The sequence below is a fragment of the Cavia porcellus genome, unplaced genomic scaffold (assembly GCF_034190915.1).
Source record: "Cavia porcellus strain 051 isolate PalLab524CR breed Dunkin Hartley unplaced genomic scaffold, mCavPor4.1 scaffold_12, whole genome shotgun sequence".
Classification (NCBI taxonomy): Eukaryota; Metazoa; Chordata; class Mammalia; order Rodentia; family Caviidae; genus Cavia; species Cavia porcellus.
The window spans coordinates 25,937,135-25,957,573 of record NW_026947495.1 but is presented as its reverse complement, the minus strand read 5'-3'; the positions used below and the strand labels follow the sequence as shown (position 1 = coordinate 25,957,573).

The 20,439-nt window shown below is 35.5% G+C and overlaps 1 protein-coding gene across 10 annotated transcripts in view; it reads left to right on the top strand.

Annotated features, from left to right (window-relative positions):
• Zranb3 (zinc finger RANBP2-type containing 3) overlaps positions 1-20,439 on the top strand; it is a 237,497-nt gene that overhangs the window by 197,750 nt on the left and 19,308 nt on the right. For all 10 annotated transcript variants that reach the window (XM_063258994.1, XM_063258998.1, XM_063258989.1 and 7 more), the window contains 2 exons: positions 16,139-16,544; positions 19,209-19,403. In XM_063258994.1, coding sequence (XP_063115064.1) covers positions 16,139-16,544; positions 19,209-19,403 — 601 coding nt within the window. The remainder of the gene's footprint in view (positions 1-16,138; positions 16,545-19,208; positions 19,404-20,439) is intronic.

Sequence of the window (20,439 nt, the reverse complement as noted above, 5' to 3'; positions counted from 1 at the left end):
TTGAGATATATAAACCAGGCTCTGGGAACTCAGTACAGAATAAATAACCACTTGTGAGTATTTGGGGAACTTTCCCTTAGGAAAATCTGAGCTAGATTTTAAAGGATTAGTTCCAAGTAGGTAGATCCTATTTCAAGCTGAAGGAATACCAAAAGCACCCTTGAAATCATGATGATATGAACAGATATCATTTGTTCTAGGAATGGTAAATCCATATGAATGTGTGAATTTAGAGCACACAGGAGTGAGTCAAAGGAGAGTGAGCTTAAAACTTCTGCACTAACCAGATGGAGAGAAGCCCACATATGCCATGCCAGAAAGTGTGACTATATACTGGGAGTAGTGTCATTGGAGGGTTTGAAAGAAGATAAATGACATTATAGGATTTGTTTCAAAGATAATCCTAATGGCAGTGTGGGAAAGAGTAGGTGGAGAGGAGATAGTTTCTTGGAGGCATGTGGTTTGAGGGAATAGATTATTTCTGCCCATCCACCTACACAGTTTGTGACTATCAGGAAGGGGATTTCCTGTCTTTCCACTGTCAGGCTTTCTCCCCCTCAAGTCCAATAAACTTGGTAGAGCCACTATGGCTCAAGGCAGTGGATTATAGTAACCCGCCCCCACCAAAGCTATTCCTCTCCTCTGCCTGCTGCATCTACCATGAGAGCAGTGAAAGAGCCTACCCTTGCAGGCCCCACCCCCTCCTTTCCTACTACATGATAGTGAGACTTGGAGGACTCATTTTGGTCTTAAGTATTATCTGGGTTCTTTTCATATACCTTTGACCAAAATTTTATTTTGGTGCCATTAGGCACTCACAGGTCTATTAACAAAGCCAGTTTCTTTTTATTTATGAGGCTACACTAAATTTTAACCTAAGCTCCCAATAACAGAAGAATCAACAGAGAAAAAGAGAAAATTTACATCCATTTGAGAGGCAAGATCAATAAAATGAGAGCTAGGTGGAATTTTGTCTTATAGCAGCATGTGCAGAAAGAGTAGATTAAGCAAGGTATTGAAGGAAAATGTCTGAGCCAAAGGCATGCAGTTAAATAAGAAGAGGACAGTGAAGCAGTGGGAAGAGATCCAATTTAGGTCTAAAATTGGTCCTTAACGTGGTAAGCAGTGGAGACCCCAGAGATGGTGATAATAGGAGAGAAGTGGCTTAAGGACAGAGATAATGAGTTCACTTGGGACATCCTGAGGTTGAGATGCCTCTAAACCTCACTTGATATCCCAGAGGAATTGGAGGTCAGGATTGGGGCTTAACAGAGAAGTGGTACACAGGCATATACTAAATATCACTTATTTTAACATTGTGATTTACATTTTAGTGATTGATGTACTATTTAATATTTTGCATTAAATTCTAGTTGTTTTTATCAGATGATACAGCTATTTTGATAGATATTTGCATGTGCTGATTTTGATGTCATTGTTTTAGTTGGTTGGTTGGTTGGTTGGTTGGTTGGTTGGTTTTTGGTACTGGGAATCCTACTCAAAACCTTGTGCTTGCTAAGGATGCACTGTGCTGCTGATGTTTTGTTTGTTTTTTGAGGTAGTGCCTTGTTATGTAGCCCAGGCAGGCCTTGAACTCACAATAATCCTCCTGCCTCAGTCTCCCAAGTGCAGGGATTATAAGCATGCGCCATCATGCCTGGCCTTGATGTCATTGTTAAAAATATTTAATAATATTTTTATTTTACCATTTTTATATTAACCAGAGTGACATTTCATTTGGTTTATTTTCTGTATGCCTGTAGAGAAAAGCTAGTTGCGCCTAAAACTTGATCACTATCAAACTTTTATTCAGCTACATGAGCATAGACATTTTATAGAAAATCTGGAGAATAAAACAACACAGAGATTTCTTTTTTAAGGGTAATTTGAATACTTTTTTTAAATTAGATGATTAAAACCCTACTCAGTCACTCTGTATCCTTTGGAAACAGACTGTTTTTGGCTTGTTTACAAATGTTAATGAGGGCTTTTTAGTTGTGGTTCCTATCATCAATCTGGCCTCCTTCAGGAGACCAGCATGATGTTCTAATCATACATTTTTAAAGCAGAGCCTTATTAATTCTTTTTGGAACAGGAGTTGAATGGATTCAGTAATGGCTCCTACCAAAGTTGTCCTTTGATCAAAGTCTATTAAACCTGACATCAGTGCTTTTGTTGGTAGCCTGTGCTTTGCTGGGATAGCACCAGGCTTTGAAATGATTTATTATTTTTTAGGAGTTTTACTAGATTTCCTCTTCCTTTCCTTCAATTCTAATAACTGGCTTTTAATCCTATCATTATGGCCAAGGGATTTGTCTCAAAAGACCAGTAGTTTACTGTGATACAAATAGATTTGGTCCTTGAGCTGTTCACATAAAAACTTATTTTGCCATTTAAGCATTTTGCAATTTTTATTCCCAGCACTTCTCACCAAAGGCAATATTTTTCTTTTTGCTTTTCAAATATAATAGGAAAAAAATAGGAACACAATAATGAGTGCCTACCATAAAACATGTTCATCTTTCCTCCACAGTCTTCATAACATGGGTATATATGGACCTAACTATTATTTTCCTATAACTCTTGTGATGAAAATTACTGGAGGCCCAGATTACGTCTCCTTTTTAGAAACATGTTCATTTAAGTTTCTCATTTATCACATATTAAAAGGGCAAATTTACTATAATTATTTCTTTTCAAGGATGAACATTCATGTTCATTCGGGTATTTGTCAGTAATTTAATACTATAATACAAAACAAGAAACATTTTAACTTACTCTTGCAGTTCAGAAATAAAGCTTTGCTAGGTAAAAAGAATAATTCGTCCTTCAAAATTCCTGCTTATCTTTACAACTAAAAAAAATAACTATAATAAAGTAATAAATTTTTAAAATGTTAACTTGTCAGAGTGGTATAAGTGCTAAATATTTAGTGTCAATATGACTGTTGGATTCTGAAGACTGGTTTTCTTTGGTAAGACCAGTAAGATTATTTCTTTATCCTTTACATTGGAGGGACTTATGCTATTGATGAATCTAACGTTTTTAGAATATGTGTTTAGGGGGCTGGGGATTTAGCTCAGTGGCATAAGCACCTGCCTTGCAAGCAGGCAGTCATGAGTTCGATCCCTGGTACCGATAAAATGAAAAAGACCAAAAAAAAAAAAAAAAAAAAAAAGAATATGTGTTTATTTGGGAAGTATATTGATTAGTTATTTCTTACTGCCTTATTGTCAAATGTTTTAATCAGTGAATTCACTAACAGCTATGGGAGTGTTGCAGTGGCAAGCAGAAACACCAAAATGACACCGTGAATTTGGAGGCAATTTATTTACATCAAACTGCACTGATTGGGATCATTCCCAGAATATCAGGCCCTAATCTCTGGTGGTCTACAGTTTATATGAGATAAGCAAGCAGGCAGGTACAGAGGCAGAATAGCTTGTCAGTTGGGGATTGATTTATACAATGTGGATCATAGTGACTAGCAGTACATCATAGTGACCAGCTGTTTCTAAGAGACAGAAACAACCAGGACATGAACTATTACCTGAGCAACTAAGAAACTGAAGTATATTGACTGGGAAAGCCATTTTCTGTTACTTTATCACATTCTTTGCTAAAAGTGGACCTCAATAAAAAATTAATATTAAAAGGAAAACGTGAAAATCACCAGAAGCACCTTAAGAAATTTTGTACTTATCTTTAGTATATGTATCTATATGTCAGTATCTTGCTAAAAGCCACAATATTCTTTTATTAGCCAGCCATGTTCCAAAAGCTGCTGGAATCTCCCTAAGGATATTTCCATCTCAAAATATCAACAATAGTGTACTTTGTTTTACACTGGCTTTAATGAAAAAACAAAACAAATTCTCATAACCAAATAATAAGAGAATAACAATGTTTACTACACTAAGCTGACTTTGTGACATTTTGAGTCCTTTATGTCCTGCCAAGTACGGTAATTTCCTTATTTTTAGAATCCATGCCCTTTCTTCTACTCATCTCATCAGAATGTGCCTTTTTTTGACCCTGTGGACTGTACATGTCATTTGCTTGTTATGAAAGGGAATTTAGAGTCTTGTTCCAGTGATAGATGAGGAAGTATGCTTTATTCCCACACAGGAGTTTTTAAAAATCATTGAATGAAGCCAGAGGAATTTTTATAATTCATTTAAGTGAATTTGTGTATTTATTTTCTGTAAAGTGTTGGATTTGCCACCCTCTTTACATGAGGAAAATTAAGAAAAGAAACAGAGTCATTAAAACCACAAATACATCTGAAAAATATTTTAATCTAATTTCTTAACCTATATTGGGTCCAGAATCCTTTTGAAACTGTGAAGAGAGTACTGAATGTTTTCCTCAAATGCACGTACAATGCAGATATTTTAGAGTCAGTCGCAGAGGCTTTCCAGACTCATAGAAGGCCATCTAAGGTCTTTTGAAAGGCCAGGGCAAGGCAAGTTAAGAGCTCACATTGGGTGGGTGATCCAGTAACCCTCATATTCTTACCATTAGGATATAGCAAGGAGATTTTCTTCACTTGTTTTTCTATCAACCATAGTTGCTAAAGGTCAAAGAACCCTCATCAACTAACTTCATACCCAGGGAGACTATAATCCAGAGATGATGTGGAGCACACTTCCAGCAGATTACCTCAGGGGAAATATTTTTCCTATTAGGGCTTTTAGCTTCTGGCAACCCAAAGGTCCAGACACTAACTTGTAAGGAATACTACCTGTGACAACATTCATCATTGTCCAGTTTAGCATTCCCCTAACATTAGCTAAAGGTTTTACTAACATTGCTACAACTATATTCTTAGTGTATCTTTAAAAAAAAAAAAAAAAAATTCACCCCAAGAAATAAAAAATAACCAGACATGATATGTAACAACTTTCTACAATTCTACTTTCAACAATTGTTTCTACTCATTCCCTCTTTCCCCAAATTGTACTTTAGATACTAAAGTATCAATTTATCATTGCCCAGGTGTCCTGTGGCTTCAGGACTGTACCTATGCCAGTCACTGCCCAGCAGGGAGTAAATCAGAGGAATACATCAGTTTCTGATTAAAATTAGTCACCGCTAACCTTTCGTCTCCATCTGCCTCTAGCAAATAATAATTTCTCAAATGATATTTTCCAAATTTAGGCATTACTTTAAAATTAGGAGTTCTTTTAAAAATAGCTTAATTAGTCGAAGGAGTTCAACTGTATTTCCAAGCCTTGAGAATTTTTTTAAAGACTTTTTTTCTTTGAAATAGGGTGTCACTATGTAGTTCATTCAGGCTGGCCTTAAACTCACTATGTAGCCAGAACTGACCTCAAACTCATGGTGATCCTGCTGGTGATCTATCTATCTTTCTTTCTTTCTTTCTTCCTTTCTTTCTTTCTTCCTCCCTTCCTTCCTTCCTTCCTTCCTTCCTTCCTTCCTTCCTTCCTTCCTTCCTTCCTTTCTTTCTAAGTAGGTAGGTAGGTAGAAAGGTATGTCTTTAAAGAAACAAATTCTTTACAATACAGAATAGGATAAAATATTCTTATATTATTCAAACTATTGTGTGTGATTGTGGCTTACATGTACTTTATTTTAAAGAGGATAAAACAGAATAAAACCAATCAAAACAAACCAGTGTAAAAGATACAGGACTTTAAAACATTGTAAAATCAACAATAGTTACCATAGTGCCTTTTGATGCACTCAAAACAGCTGCAGGTAACTTCAAACATAGTAAAAATCAAACAGAATAGAATAAAAAGAATAAAAATAAATCAATGAATGCAATAAAGGACTTCAAAACAAGCCTATAGTAAATCCAATATTGCTACCGTATGTGTCTTGTTATCTTTTAAATAGCTGCTCTTGTCATCAGATTTGACATAATCAAACAAAATAAAGAGAATAAAACCCAACCCAACACAACAATGATATAGGACTTCAAAAACAAGACCATGGAGAATCAACAATGGCTGCAAGAAGAAGATCCCTCCTAGATGTCACACTGTGTACCACTATCCTCTGAACCCATGATCAGACCACTGACCCTAGACCTGCAATGTTAGTGAAACACCAAAGCACCTCAGGCATCCAATTGCATTTCATCGCCATAACTATCATCACAGCCTGTGTTTCTCTGGATAAGCCTGTCACTTATGGTGTGGAGGGTGGAGAGGGTGTTGGTACCTTATGTTTGCCGGCCTGTATGCCAGAAGGGGCTGGGGTCTGTCTGTTCCAGTCTAGCAGTGGCCCATTATGGCCCTGGTTCCCAAAGCGGGCTTGCTTGCTGATGTGGCTTTGTTCTCTCTAACCCCAGTTTGCAAATGGCACTGACTAATGGAAGAGGCTCTGGTCTGTCTGTTCCAGTCTGGTGGGAGCCCACGCACATGCTTTATATATTTTATGTGTATAGCTATACTCATCTTTGTTGTATTTGCTCTTCTTAAAAAGTCCCGAAAAATGTATTGAAGAACAAGGCATTTAGAGTAAGACACTAATTTGAAAACAAGCACAGTAAGACTTTAACTTTTTTTTTTTTTGGTACAGGGGATCAAACTCCTGACCTTGCACTTGCCAGGCAGGAACTTGTGCCACTGAGCTAACTCTCCAGCCCCTAAGACTTTAATTCATAGTGAGATTTTTATCATATTTCTCTGATCAACTACCTTGTGGCTAGCACTGTGTCCTCTCTATAGAAACTTGCTACTAGCCATGAAAATAATGTATTGAGCTCATAAGTGATCCTCAGACAAAACTGATAACTATGTAGTCACTCCCATGTGGAACTTCCAATAGTGTTTTAGTGTGTAATTCTTAAATATAGGTGGACTGAAAATGGCTACTAGGCATTGAAGAAAGCCTCTAACATGAAAACATACTAAAAAAGGGCCAGGGGTTTAGCTTAGCAGCCCAAGCACCTGCCTGGCAAGTGTGAGGTCATGAGTTGGATCGCTGGTAAAACTTACTGAAACAAAGAGGCACCCAAGAAAAAGATACAGAAGAAACAGAATTGATGTCTTGCACTGAGGAATACATAACAGAACAAAACTTATCATTAATAGAAATTTCTTTTTAAAAAAGCTTCTAATAATTGAAACTTCTTTTACAGAGAAGTAAAAGAAAATATACCCATGAAACAAGAATCAGAAAAAGGAAATATTGATGAACAGGGACAAGCTTTAGACATTAAATAATAATGCCAGAAACTCAGTAAAGAAAGAAAGGAAAATAATGAGAAAACAACACAGAAAATACAAATAAAAAGACTGAAATTTTGAGAAAGATCAAATGCTCCATTTAGGTAGGAGCTTTTTCCCAAGAGGAGATACAGTAAGCAAAGACAAAAAAAGGGAATACAATGTAAGAAAACTTCCAGAATGGAGGAACACAAATACATTTTAGAATGTCCACAGAATACTTTAATAAATAAAAAAATCAAACGTACATACACTAATGCCCTTACCCCCCAGATATTTTGAGATTTTTTTCTGAGATTCTCTTTCTCATTTATGTTTAATGTTTTTGTCTTGCTTTCGGTTATTTGCTTTCATCTTTTCTTACTTTTTAAACTACCTCCATATATCGTGACATCCAGTCCTACAACTTTATGCACCTGCATATGTCAGTGGTTTCTAGATATCAACCCATTTGTTGCTTTCTCTTGGACACCAGATATGTACCCTAAAAAACTTTACCCTGGTACTCAGCAGTGTTCACAATATCTAAAAATGAACTTACTTTCTTATCTCCTCTCTTTTTGCCTCCTAATGAACCAAAGTCTTGATCACTGCCATGTTACAAGCCAGGAAATCTACAACTTTGGGCAAGGTAGCATATGCTTGTGATCCCAGCACTCAAAAGGCTGAGGCAGGAAGATAGGTGTGAGTTCAAGGCCAGCCTAGGCTACATAGTAAATTCAAAGCTAGCTGAACTACATAGCAAGACGAAAAAATTTCCAGGCTCTAAAGTTAATGTTATTCAAAATTAATAAAGTCTCTTGGTGCTGAGCAAAAATGTTAGAGAATTACAGAATGATTGAAATACATGTAATATATTTACATGTTTAAAATGTATTACAGTAAGAGATGCATTGATATTAATCCCTCTTAAAGTACTACCTCTTGCTTTTAACACATTTCTTCCTTCATTGTTAGCACTCCCTGTAGCAGTTTTGGAAGTCCTCTTTTGTATATTTATAAGGTATAATTTTAAAAATGCAATGAGTGCTGCTGCCTAATGCCATTCAAAGAAAAGGCAGGTTCATAAAACCATGGCAGTGGGTCCTCTACTACCTTATTCACTGGATCTGGCACCATGAAACTTGTAGCTCTTCCCCAAAGTAAAGTGATCATGAAAGGTAAACATTTTGAATTGATTCAGAACATCCAGGCAACCATGACAGTGCAAAGACACTTTACAAATGTATACATACAGATTATCATGAAATTTAGATCAATAAGGATAGAAGTTCTTAAAACCTTAAACTGTAAAAAATCTTTAACCTACAGAGAAACAACATGTCAGTATTTCCCAATGTTGGAAAAGCAAAGCAATGTCTTTAAGGATTAAACACAACTACTAAGGATGTGGTGAAAATCAGCTCATTTCCAGGCAAGCAAGGACTCAGAGGAAGTTGACCCCTTTAACACTTAGCACAGTCTAACCAAAAATAGCTGATACAATTTACCTTTGTTAAATAGTTGCTAATATTTTTAAAATCTTAAAGCTTTCTTTACAGTTTTATTACACAGACTAGAACAATTTTTAAAATTTTATTTAAAGAGGAAAAAAAGCAAAATAGAAAAACGGGTAGAAATAATACAGAATTTCAAAAAAAAGTAAGAAATCACTTGTTGAAAAATTACATACTGTTATAGAAATAGTTGTTTAAGTTACAAAATTAAAGCATACAAAGTGGACATTCAAACCGTGAGACTGCAAACAGTTCTGCTCGACGATCCAAAAAAAACTTAGGAATATGATTATGTATCTTTTACACACTTTTTTTTAAATTTTATTTAAGGAGAAAAAGAAAAAAAAGCAGAAAAAGGGTACAAGTTATACAGAATTTCAGAAAAAAAAATAAACAGTAGAAAATCCCTAGTTAATGGATTACATATTGTCATCTTAGAAATATTTGTTCAAGTTACAAAATTAAAGCTTATATAGTGGACATTCGAACAGTGAGACCAAACAGTTCTGTTCAATGATCCAACAAAACTCCATAATATCATTGTCTATCTTATACACTTAGATATACATGCAGTTATATCGTTTAGAGCACTTTCTTTTCCTCTCTTTTGTACAATGACTATTACACATTTTGGGTTTTATTGCTCCCCCAGTTCTTATTACTTTTTTTGGAAGACAGTAAAACCAAATGTGACATAACAGAACAGAGTCAGTCAAATCAAAAGGGTGGACATAATAGATAATATAAAAGCATAATACAAGGTGATCAACAATGGTTACCATGATGCCTCCTGCTATCTCTAATAGAATTGCCTATATCATCAGTTATAATAAAATTGAACAAAACAGTAAGAACAAAACCAACAAAACCAAAACATTGGAGACATTATAGGTCTTAAAGTAGATAATAGTCAATAGAATGGGGGTCATAATGAATCCCACTATCTTCACAGCTGTTGCCTAAACTTTTGAACCTGGTATTATCAAGCAAAACAGAATAGAGGAACGTCAGTCAAAATAAGATGGTGAGAGCAATACAGGGCTTCAAATCAAGTTAATAGTAAATCAAAGTGGGTTACTATAATATATCCTACTTTTTTAAAATTTATTTTTCCCTTAATTAAAAGGATAAAAGTAAAAAAGTAAATAATAAAATGGAGATTGAAATAAAAGAGGGCATAACAACAAAACAGCGCAGATCAAAACATAACCATTTAAGCAAACTAGTGTTTCACCACAAGATAATCTCGACATAAAAGTAGTTACCATATTGTCTCTTTCCTTGAAATCTTTGAGTATAACTTCGTAAACTATAGCATCAAATATATCAAAACAATATAAAACCATTCAAGAGAATGACAGTATTACAGGGTATTTAGAATCAACTAACAGAAAATGAACAATGGTTTCTGTATAATCTCCTTGTCTATAAAAGTTTTTGTTTAAACTATCACATATAATAAATTCCAATAAGATACAACATGCTAAGACCAATGGAGACAGAAGAGCAAAAGCTTGATGAGACTTCAAAACAAGATGATACTAAATCAGCATTACCTATTATGACGTCATTTTCTCCAAAAAAGCTGTTCCTATCATCCGATCTTCTCTGCCTCATTTCTGTTGAGCTCTTTTTCTGTCATTAGTTATCAGTTTGTCTTCTTCATTTTTTTTTTATTTTTATTTTTTTTACTGAGCACCATCTTTTTTTTTTTTTTTGTAGATTTTTTTTTAAATTTTATTTAAGGAGAAAAGAAAAAAAAGCAGGGAAAGGGTACAAGTTATACAGATTTACAGAAAAAAAATGAACAGTAGGAAATCACTAGTTAATGGATTACATATTGTCATCTTAGAAATAATTGTTCAAGTCACAAAATTAAAGCTTGTAAAGTGGACATTCCATCAATGATACTGCAAACAGTTCTGTTCATTGATCCAATAAAATTCTGTGATATCATTTTCTATCTTATACACTTAAATATACATGCAGTTATATAGTTTGGAGCACTTTCTTTTCCTCTCTTTTGTACCATGACTATTACACATTTTGGGTTTCATTGCTCCCACGGTTCTTATTACTTTTTTGGAAGAGAGTAAAACCAAATGTGACATAACAGAACAGAATCGGTCAAGTCATAAGGGTGGACATAATAGATAATGTAAAAACATAATACAAGGTGATCAACAATGGTTACCATAATGCCTCCCGCTATCTCTAATAGAATTGCCTATATCGTTAGTTATAATACAATTGAACAAAACAGTAAAGAATAAAACCGACAAAACCAAAACATTGGAGACATTGTAGGTCTTCAAAAGTAGATAAAAGTCAACAAGAATGGGCGTCATAATGAATCTCATTATCTTCACAGCTGATGCCTAAACTTTCGAACCTGATACTATCCAGCAAAACAGAATTAGGGGAACATCAGTTAAAAACCAGATGGTGAGAGTAATACAGGGCTTCAAATCGAGATAATAGAAAGTCAAAGTGGGTTACTATAATATATCCTGCTATTTTTTTCCTTTAATTAAAAGGATAAAGATAAAAAAGTAAATAATGGAGTGGAGATTGAGATAAAAGAGGGCATAACAACGAAACAGCGCAGATCCAAACATAACCATTTAAGCAGAATAGTGTTTCACCACCAGATAATCCTAACCTAAAAGTAGTTACCATATTGTTTCTTTCTTTGAAATCCTTGAGTACAACTTCGTATACTGTAGCATTAAGTATATCAAAACAATGTAAAACCATTCAAGAGAATGACAGCATTACAGAGTATTTAGAATCGACTAACAGAAAATGAAAAATGGTTTCTGTATAATCTCCTTGTCTTTAAAAGGTTTTTGCTTATACTATCGTACATAATAAAATCCAATAAGATACAGCCTATTTAGACCATTGGAGACAGAAGGACAAAAGCTAGATGAGACTTCAAAACAAGATGATACTAAATCAGTATTACCTATTAAGATGTCATTTTCTCCAAAATAGCTGTTCCTATCATCCAATCTTCTCTGCCTCATTTCTGTTGAGCTCTTTTTCTGTCAGTAGCTGTCAGTTTGTCTTCTTCATTTTGTTCTCTGCTCCATTCATTGTGGCCTCTCTGCCACTATTTCTGGATTCTTCGTATTTTTCTTTTTTAGAATATCCTGCAGTATTCTCTGTAGAGTTGAACTGGTGGTTGCATATTCCCCTAGTTCCTCTTTATCCTGGAAGCACCTTGTTTTTCCATCAATTTCCAGGGTTAGTTGTGCAGGATATATCAATCTTGGCTAGAGGTTATTATCTTTCAAAGCTTGAATTATTTCCCCCCACGCTCTTTGTGATTTGATGTTTTGTGCCGAGAAGTCTGCTGTAATTCTGATGGGTGTTCCCTTGTAAGTGATCTGTTTCTTGTCTCTGACAGCTTTTAATATTCTGTTCTTATATTGGATTTCTGGGATTTTGATTATTATATGCCTGGGTGTTGCTCTGTTTGGGTTGTAGGTGGCTGGGGTCCTGAATGCTTCATACATCTGAGTATCTTTACCTTTTGCTAAATTAGGAAAATTCTCCTGGATTATTTCTGTGAGTAGCTTTTGTAGTTCATTTGTTTGTGTCTCTACCTCTTCTTTTATGTTCTTAATTCCTAAGTTATACATCCTCTTATCATCTTCTAGTCTTTGTATTATTGTTGTTTGTTTCTTTGTTATTTTTAAGAAGTTTTTCATTTCATGCTTCCACATTACAAATCTGGCCTCCAGTTCAGATAATCTATCCTTAGTTTCTTTTAAGCTGTTATGCCAGCTTTCGATAGAGCTTTAGTTTCCTGGTAATCTCTTTGAACCTGCTTCACGTATTCTATGCTTTCTCTATTTTCTCCATCAAACAATTCTCCCCTCTTTTTCTGTTCTTCCATTCCACCATCTGTTTTTTCTTGGGCGGTACTTAGCATTTCTCTAACTATTCTGCTTATGTCTAGCTTCAGGTCATTTAATAACTTCATTCCTGAACTTGTCTATGAGACTCTGGAGATTGTGCTTTATATCTATTGGTGCTGAGTCTGCTATTGCCTGTTTCTCAGGATTGGGGGCCGAGGAGCCTTTCTTGTTGCTGCCTCTTCCCATATTCTTTGTTCCTTATATATGCAAGCGTATATAGGAGGCCCAGCTTCCTTCCCTGTTGGCCACAGTCTGATTGAATTGTGCCGGCTAGGTGTTCCCGCCCACTGCAGCACACCAGGGAGTTAAGAACTGGGCAACCTATGCGGGGCCCGCCCCTCCAGGTCACCTTCAGGCGCTGGGACCTGGGCTGTGCTAGCCTACTGGACCTCAGCCAGCAGCGTCACGTAAGCTAGGCACTGCTCACCAATCCCACTTGAGAGGGGGATATGTGACTGAAGTCACTACAGCACTCTGTTCCGGCTAGTCTGCCCAGTCCCAGAATGTCCTCTGTTGGAGCCTCCTAGATTGTGGAAGAGTCCCAGTTTCTCTCACTCACCGCAGGTCGATGCACGGCTCCCCGCCCGTTCTGCTGTCAACTCCGTTCACCGATTCCCGTTCTCAGAGCTTTCATGCATCTCTCTCCCTGTCGAGCTGATTCAGACGCAGCCGCGGCGGCAGGAAACCCAAATCGCGGTTTCCAATGGCGCGGGCTCCAGCTTCCACACTGAGGCTTTATCTGTTCCTGTTATAGCTTCAGGATTGCATTCCCAGTTGGTTTCTCTCAGCCCAGTTCGTTCCTGGGTCACCGGGGCATATCTCCTCTCTTGCTTAGGATTCCTCACTCCGCACCATTCCTGGATTCTAAGCTGGGTCTTTCAGAGAGCATCCGTAGCTGCTGCTATCTGTCTGCCATGTTCTCCCGGAAGTCTCTATGTTACACACTTAAACATACATTCAGTTATATCCTTTAGAGCACTTTCTTTTCCTCTCTTTTTTACAATAGCAATTATACATTTTGGGTTTTATTACTCTTACAGTTCTTAATACTTTTTATGCTAGAGATACAATGTGATATTTATAAATATGATTTTCATTTATTTCACTAATGAGGATAGTCTCAAATTGCCTCCATTTACCTATGAAGGCCTCAAGATAATCCTTTTTATAGCTGAGTAATATTCCATTGCATAAAAACACTACATCTTTTTCATCCACTCTGTGGTTGATGGGCATCATCTTGGTTGTTTCCAAGATTTAGCTATTACAAATTTTGCTGCTATGAACATGGGTGCACATATATCACTGTGAAATGATATTTTCAGTTTTTCTGGGAAAATACCCAGGAGGGGAATAGCTGAGTTGAATGGAACTTCCAATTCTAGTCTTCTCAGAAATCTCCATAGTGATTTCCATAGTGGCTGCACCAGTCTGCACTCCCACCAACAATGGAGCAGAGTTCCTTTTTCCTCACAGCCTCACCAACATTTGTTATCAGTTGTTTTCTTGATGGCAGCTAGAACAGTACAATTTTTAAAATCTTTTAACTATCATCGTTGTCTTTCCCCTATCATGTTAATCTCTCTGTTTTTCTTCACCCTTTTCTAACAATTTCCTTTACATAGTTTCAAAAGTCTTGTTTCATGGTTAATGATTTCATCTTTTAAATTTCTGTTTAGTTCCTATATCTAAATTAGCATCTAATTAGTTAACTTTTTTAATATTTGAAAATGTATGAGTAAGAATGGGTACATAGCTCAGCAGCACAGTGCCTGCCTGGTAAGTGTGAGGTTATGAGTTCTATCCCCAGCACCAAAAAAAAAAGTTCTATTAAATATTTCTTGCTCCTTCTTGTGCTTTGTTTTTCTATTTTGGAAATTTTTATTGCAGTAGTCATGTATTATTTCTCAGTGGGTACAGATTCAACAAAGGTACAACACTGATGACATGTCTACTCCATGATGACTGAGGCCTTTGCTGGAAGACTCAGAGACTGGGGTCTACACCCATCTGAAAGCTTGTTCACTTGCATGTCTGGAAATTGATGCTTGCCACATCTGGGGTCTTTTTTCATACTGTCAGCTGAAACACCAATACATGGTTTCTCCATGGCCTGACCTTGCCCACACATGGTGGCAGTTTCCACAGGAAGGTGTCCCATTAGAGAAAGAGAGCAAGGGTGAGTAGGGAGACAGGCAAGTGGAAGCCATATCTCCTTCAGTGAGCAATCCTCACGTCACATAGCATCACTTTAACTAAATATCGAGGGGTAAGACTGTTACAGATGTCTACCCAAGTTCAAGCAAAAAGATAATAAACCCCACTTCTCAGGGGGGAGCATGTCAGTGTCACACTATGAAAAGAGCATAGTAAATTATATGGCCATTTTTGAAAATACAGTCTGTCATAGAGTATGTTCAAAATAGCTCCCAATTCAGCCTCTAGCAGGACTTCTATAAATTAACTCTTTTAACTTAACTACTAGCTACTCAATCATGGTGATAGCCTACTTTCTCTAATAAGGAAATCAAGAGTTCCACATTGAAAAGAAAATGAAAAATATGAGATCATGCTATGTAAGTATTCTTAGCCGAAAGAAGTTATATTTTTAAAAGCAAGAATAATTATTAAAATGTACCTATGAAAAAGGCAATTCTGATTAATATTTTAAAGATTGTGCTGGGTGTGATGGCTCACGCCTGTAATACCAGCACTCAGGAGGCTGAGGCATAGGGATCGTTGTGAGTTCTACAAAGTGAGCTCAAGACCGGCCTGAACTGCATAGTGAGACCTTGTCTCAAAAACCACCAAGGGGAAAAAAAAAAAAAAAAAAAAAATATATATATATATATATATATATATATATGGCTATGATTCCTGGTGCTTCCTGGTTAATGTTACATTTAATATGTTTAAATATGTAACTGTCTCTTTTCCCTGACATATATCTAAGACAGTTTATAAAGTATATTTTCATTTCATAACTTCTCTAGCCAAGTTACCTGACCTCATTAAATCTTCAATTTCCTCATCTGAAGTATGAGAATAGTAAATAGCACCTACCTCATAGATGTGGCATGCGGATTAAATGAGTTAATATATACAAAGTGGTTGGCACATAAGTGCTAAGTAGAAGGACAGGAAATACAGGGATGTGGTAATGATATATATGGTCATAGTATAATTTAATTCATTTTCTAAAAGATTTTCAAAGGCTAAGGCAATAAAGTTATTGAAAATATTTTGTTATTATTTAGTTTTTACGCTGAAGAGAATACAATATTTACAAATTCTATATTATTTCTAGCCTTTTTCTGTTTTTTTTTTTTAAATAAAAAAATAGGGCTGGGGATTTAGCTCAGCAGCACAAGTGCCTGCCTAACAAGCACAAGGTCATTAGTTAGATCCCCAGTACTAAAAAAACAAAATAAATTAAATTAAATAAAATGTTTTGTTAAACTCTTTAATTTAGGAAGAGCAATTGCTTCTTAATTTGGTAACTGTCTGCTTTTCCTAGTTTGAAAAAGAAAAACAGCATGATATTCGATCATTCTTTTTACCAAAACCTAAAAAAAGACAGTCAGAGACCTCCTGTGATGAATCAAGAATATTCCAAGAGAAGCATCCTATAGTGGCATCAAACCCTCGAAAAATAGATAAAGGAGATAATATTGATTACGAAAGTTATTTTGAACCTGAAGCTAAAAGACTGAAATCAGTTGCCACCAATGACTGCAGTGATCTCCTGGACAAGACATCATCCTGGCCTAAACAAACCAAAGTGGAAGGTGTGCGTGAAGCCAAGACGCCACCTACTACCCCATCCGTTCCTGAGAAGAACTGGCAGTGTAATTTTTGCACCTACATCAATAATTCAATGCTACCTTACTGTGAAATGTGTGAGAATCTTCAAGGCAGTGCTGGTGAGTACAAAAAAGGTAACCATGGATAGGGCAGGCAGTGGTATCTTCGGATAAGTGTGCTTTTAGAGACTGCTGTAACCAAAGGTTAGTGTGACTCAGCATTGATTTAGCTTGTAAAATGCAGTAAGAATTTCCCATACTGAAGACTGTGAGTCTATCCCTTGTGGAATGTGAAAAGCTCTTGGTTCCATCAAAAATTATACCTTCTAGTATCTATGATATGACATTAATTTGGCACAAATGGACATTTCTGATTAATGTCAGCAGGATGAGAATGGAATGGGCAGGAATAGAAGCTCTGTTGCTATGGTAGCAAATACACTTTACTGTCATAGACCTCCAGTTTTCTTTCCTCTATAGAGATACTTGTTTTTAAAGAAATTATAGGTTATTTTTGTTTAAATAGCAAAACGTTGCTTTATAGTTTCTTTGCCTACTCAGTATACATTGTGCCATATTTTTGCTTGACAACAACTCTGAAAGATTGTCTAAGGAAGCAATTTGATATCTGTTTTATGAGTTTCTTCCTTTCTAGAACATCTTAAAGATCATAAACCTATTTCAATAAACTAAACTAAAATTAAAAAGTATCAAAAAAGAAATAAAAATAAACCTATTCAAGTGTATTTTTATAGCATGATATATCATCTCCTGATGTTTAGTGTCTGAAATGATTACTAATACCAATGTTTATAAGAAAAAGATTTTTAGTACTTTTGTTTCCAATTTTAGAGAGCATTTTTATGCCAGTGAAAAGTGTCGAGTTCACAGTTTTGGAATCTAAATATACTCATTTATCAGTAGTAATAATTGTTCATAACTAATTTTCCATTATACATTAATTCTTCAGAATATTTACATAAGAAGGAACCTGATATAAACCCTGATAGTGTGGTTCCTTCCTGCCTTGCTCACCTCTCTTAGTTTTGATGTGAAGGAAAATGTAATCAGTAGCTCAGCTTTTTCTCTTTCACTGCTGGGTGCTCCTACCAAAATTGTCAAGTCTGCCATATGGATGGTTGGTTATATTTGTAATGTGGGCACCTGTTGTCTAGGAACTAAATTGGAACCACAAGCTTCTTCTACATGCTATCCCTGTAACAGCGTGACCCATGCAATTCCCAACTGCTGCAGGCAATAAAAAGTATAACATAACTATAAAATAATGCCAGTTCATTTAAGTGTATACATTAATTGATTTAGCAAGAAAAATCATAGTTTAATATAGATTTTATAGTTGCAACTTTTCCTTTGCAATATCAAGGAACAGCAGTAAAAGTTCTAGACTCATGATTTAGTAAGTTGTCAAGCAATTTAAAAAGCAAGTAAACAATCTTTTTGAATATGAAAGTATTTAGAGAGATGTAATCTTAAATAACTGTAACATTGCTATGTGTTAGGGTTATAATTATTAGATTTATATTACTTCAATTTGGTATAATGATTTACAAATGATTCGATACATACCAGAAGCATTGAAAGACAGAAATAATTTTAATTTATTTAAATTTTTTAATAGTGCCTTCCATGTAAGTTTTTGAGAAAAGAGTGGAATCCAAAGATTTCCAGGAGCAATTTTAGAATAACAGAGTATTAAAAATTGCTAACTTATTCTCTTAATACATTAGAGACAATGTGATATAGTACTGTATTCACTGAATGCTAATATATATCAATGTGTTACTCTTTGCTTTGTTCTTAACACCTGTAATTTATTCTTAACAACTTATAGCTCAAATTGCCAGAGGTATCTCTCTCACTTGAATTCCAGACTGGATTAAATCCAGTGGCCTATGTAACTAATAGCTCCCCTGGATGTCTAATGGTAACCTCAAGTCTAATATATCCAAAATAGAATTCTTATTTCATCATCATCATCACATCTAACACCCAGATTTTCTTCTGTCTTCCCTAGATCATACTCAAAACCTAGGACAAAAAAAAAAAAAAAAACTAGGCAATGTCTCTTCTTTGCCTTGCACAGTTGATCTATTGTGTAACCAGCAAAATGAACCTGATTTTAAACACTTTCTCTTTACTGAGACCATCCTACTGGAAAGCTACCATCATTCCTTTTCCAGATCTCAGTAATAACTGTTTTAGTCTTTTCCACTGTGATCTTTCTGTGTAGAGCAGCCAGAGTGATCCTTTAAAAATTTAGATCATCATTGTTCTTCTGCCTAAAACTCTTAATGGATTCAGAATTGAATCATGAACCTAGGATCTTCAGAATTGAATCCTAGGTTCATGAGCAAATCTGAACTGATGTGGGACTCCTCTGAGAATCTGACCCTGACAACATTTCAATATTAACATTCTGATATTTCTCCTTCATTTTTTTTTTTTTGGATTCTACTCTTTATTTACCACCTTTGTCTCCAGTTCTACAAAACTCCAGTTTGTTTCTCTTTAATAATCATGCATTTTTGTTTGTTTACATATTGTGTACCTCTGACACCCAGAATGGAACCTCAGGAAGCAGGGATTTATCTGCCTTGTTCTGTGCACCTAGTACTGGACAAATAGTAGAAGCTCAGTAAAATTTTTAAAAAGAGTGAACCAGCATCAACTGTTTCTTTTTTTTTTTTGGTAAAACCTAGCTGTGACATTTTTAAATTATACTTTTCAATGTAAATTATTTTATTTTAATAATCCCACAAATAGACAGCCCCAACTATATCCAGGCTATAAACAGAAATGAAGATGATTCTCAGAAAAACACCTCCGAAAAACTTCAAGCTAGCTCAAACTGTGAAAAACAAGTCCTTGCACAGTCAGAACCTGAACAGTTTGCTGAGAACAAGGCAGAGATGTCAAAAGAGGAGAGGGAGGACAGACTCACACCCCTGCCATGTGATGGTAAGTTGTGTTTCCATTCCTTGTCCAACTAATAACCATGTACTTTAACACATAATATTGTTACTACATTTGTGATTACTTATTCTACATCTCTTTTATGTTTAAAAAAAATACCAAGTATTTGTAACCACATCCTTAAGCTCCAGATGACTGGAAGAACAGAATTTGTCTCTTGGCATTAAGATACCACACAGAGGGCAAAACCAATAACTAGCTGCCACTGGGCTTATTGCCCTTTCTCAACCAGACCTACTCTGTTTACACAGTGAAGGTGTTGTTTTTATTTCTGGGAGGTACTTTGGACAAAATACTGAGACTGACAGATTATTAATACCCTCTTAACAAATCATTAATCCTTTACATGAATTCTTTTAAATGGTTACACTTAATTGACATGTTTTAAGCTTTTTTTTTTAAACTGTTATTAAGAAATGTAATTTGGGGCCAAGGATTTAGCTCAATGGCTCAAACGCTTGCCTCATAGGCGCAAGGTTGTGAGTTCGATCCCTGGTACTGGAAAAAAAAAGAAACATAATTTTTAGATTGAGTCATAACTACATTTGAAGCCAGGCATGTAGTGTTTCTGATTTACTTATTTGTTACTTAATTCCATTCATTATTTGTAGCTGTGATGGTTAGCAAATACCAGCCTGTAGTCATACAGTGCTCATTTATGGGCTACTGCAAAAGACTGTTGAATGTTTTTAGGTTACTTTCCTGGTTACTTATTTATTGACCATAATAACCTACAGTTTGATATTCTTGATTAAAACAACACAAAATTATTGAGGTGGGACTGCTGAAATTTTTCTTCTTCTTCTTTTTTTTTTTTTTTAATTTTGAGACAGGGTTTTACTATGCAGTTCAGGCTAGCCTTGAACTCACTTTGTAGCCCATGTTAGCCTTGAACTCACAGAGGTCTTGCCTCAGACTCTTAGTGCTAGGATACAGGCATGCACCTAACTCTAACTTCTAAGTCAGTGTTGTTAAACACTAATATAGCAATTTGGAGTTAGATTTATAGCTTAATGAAATG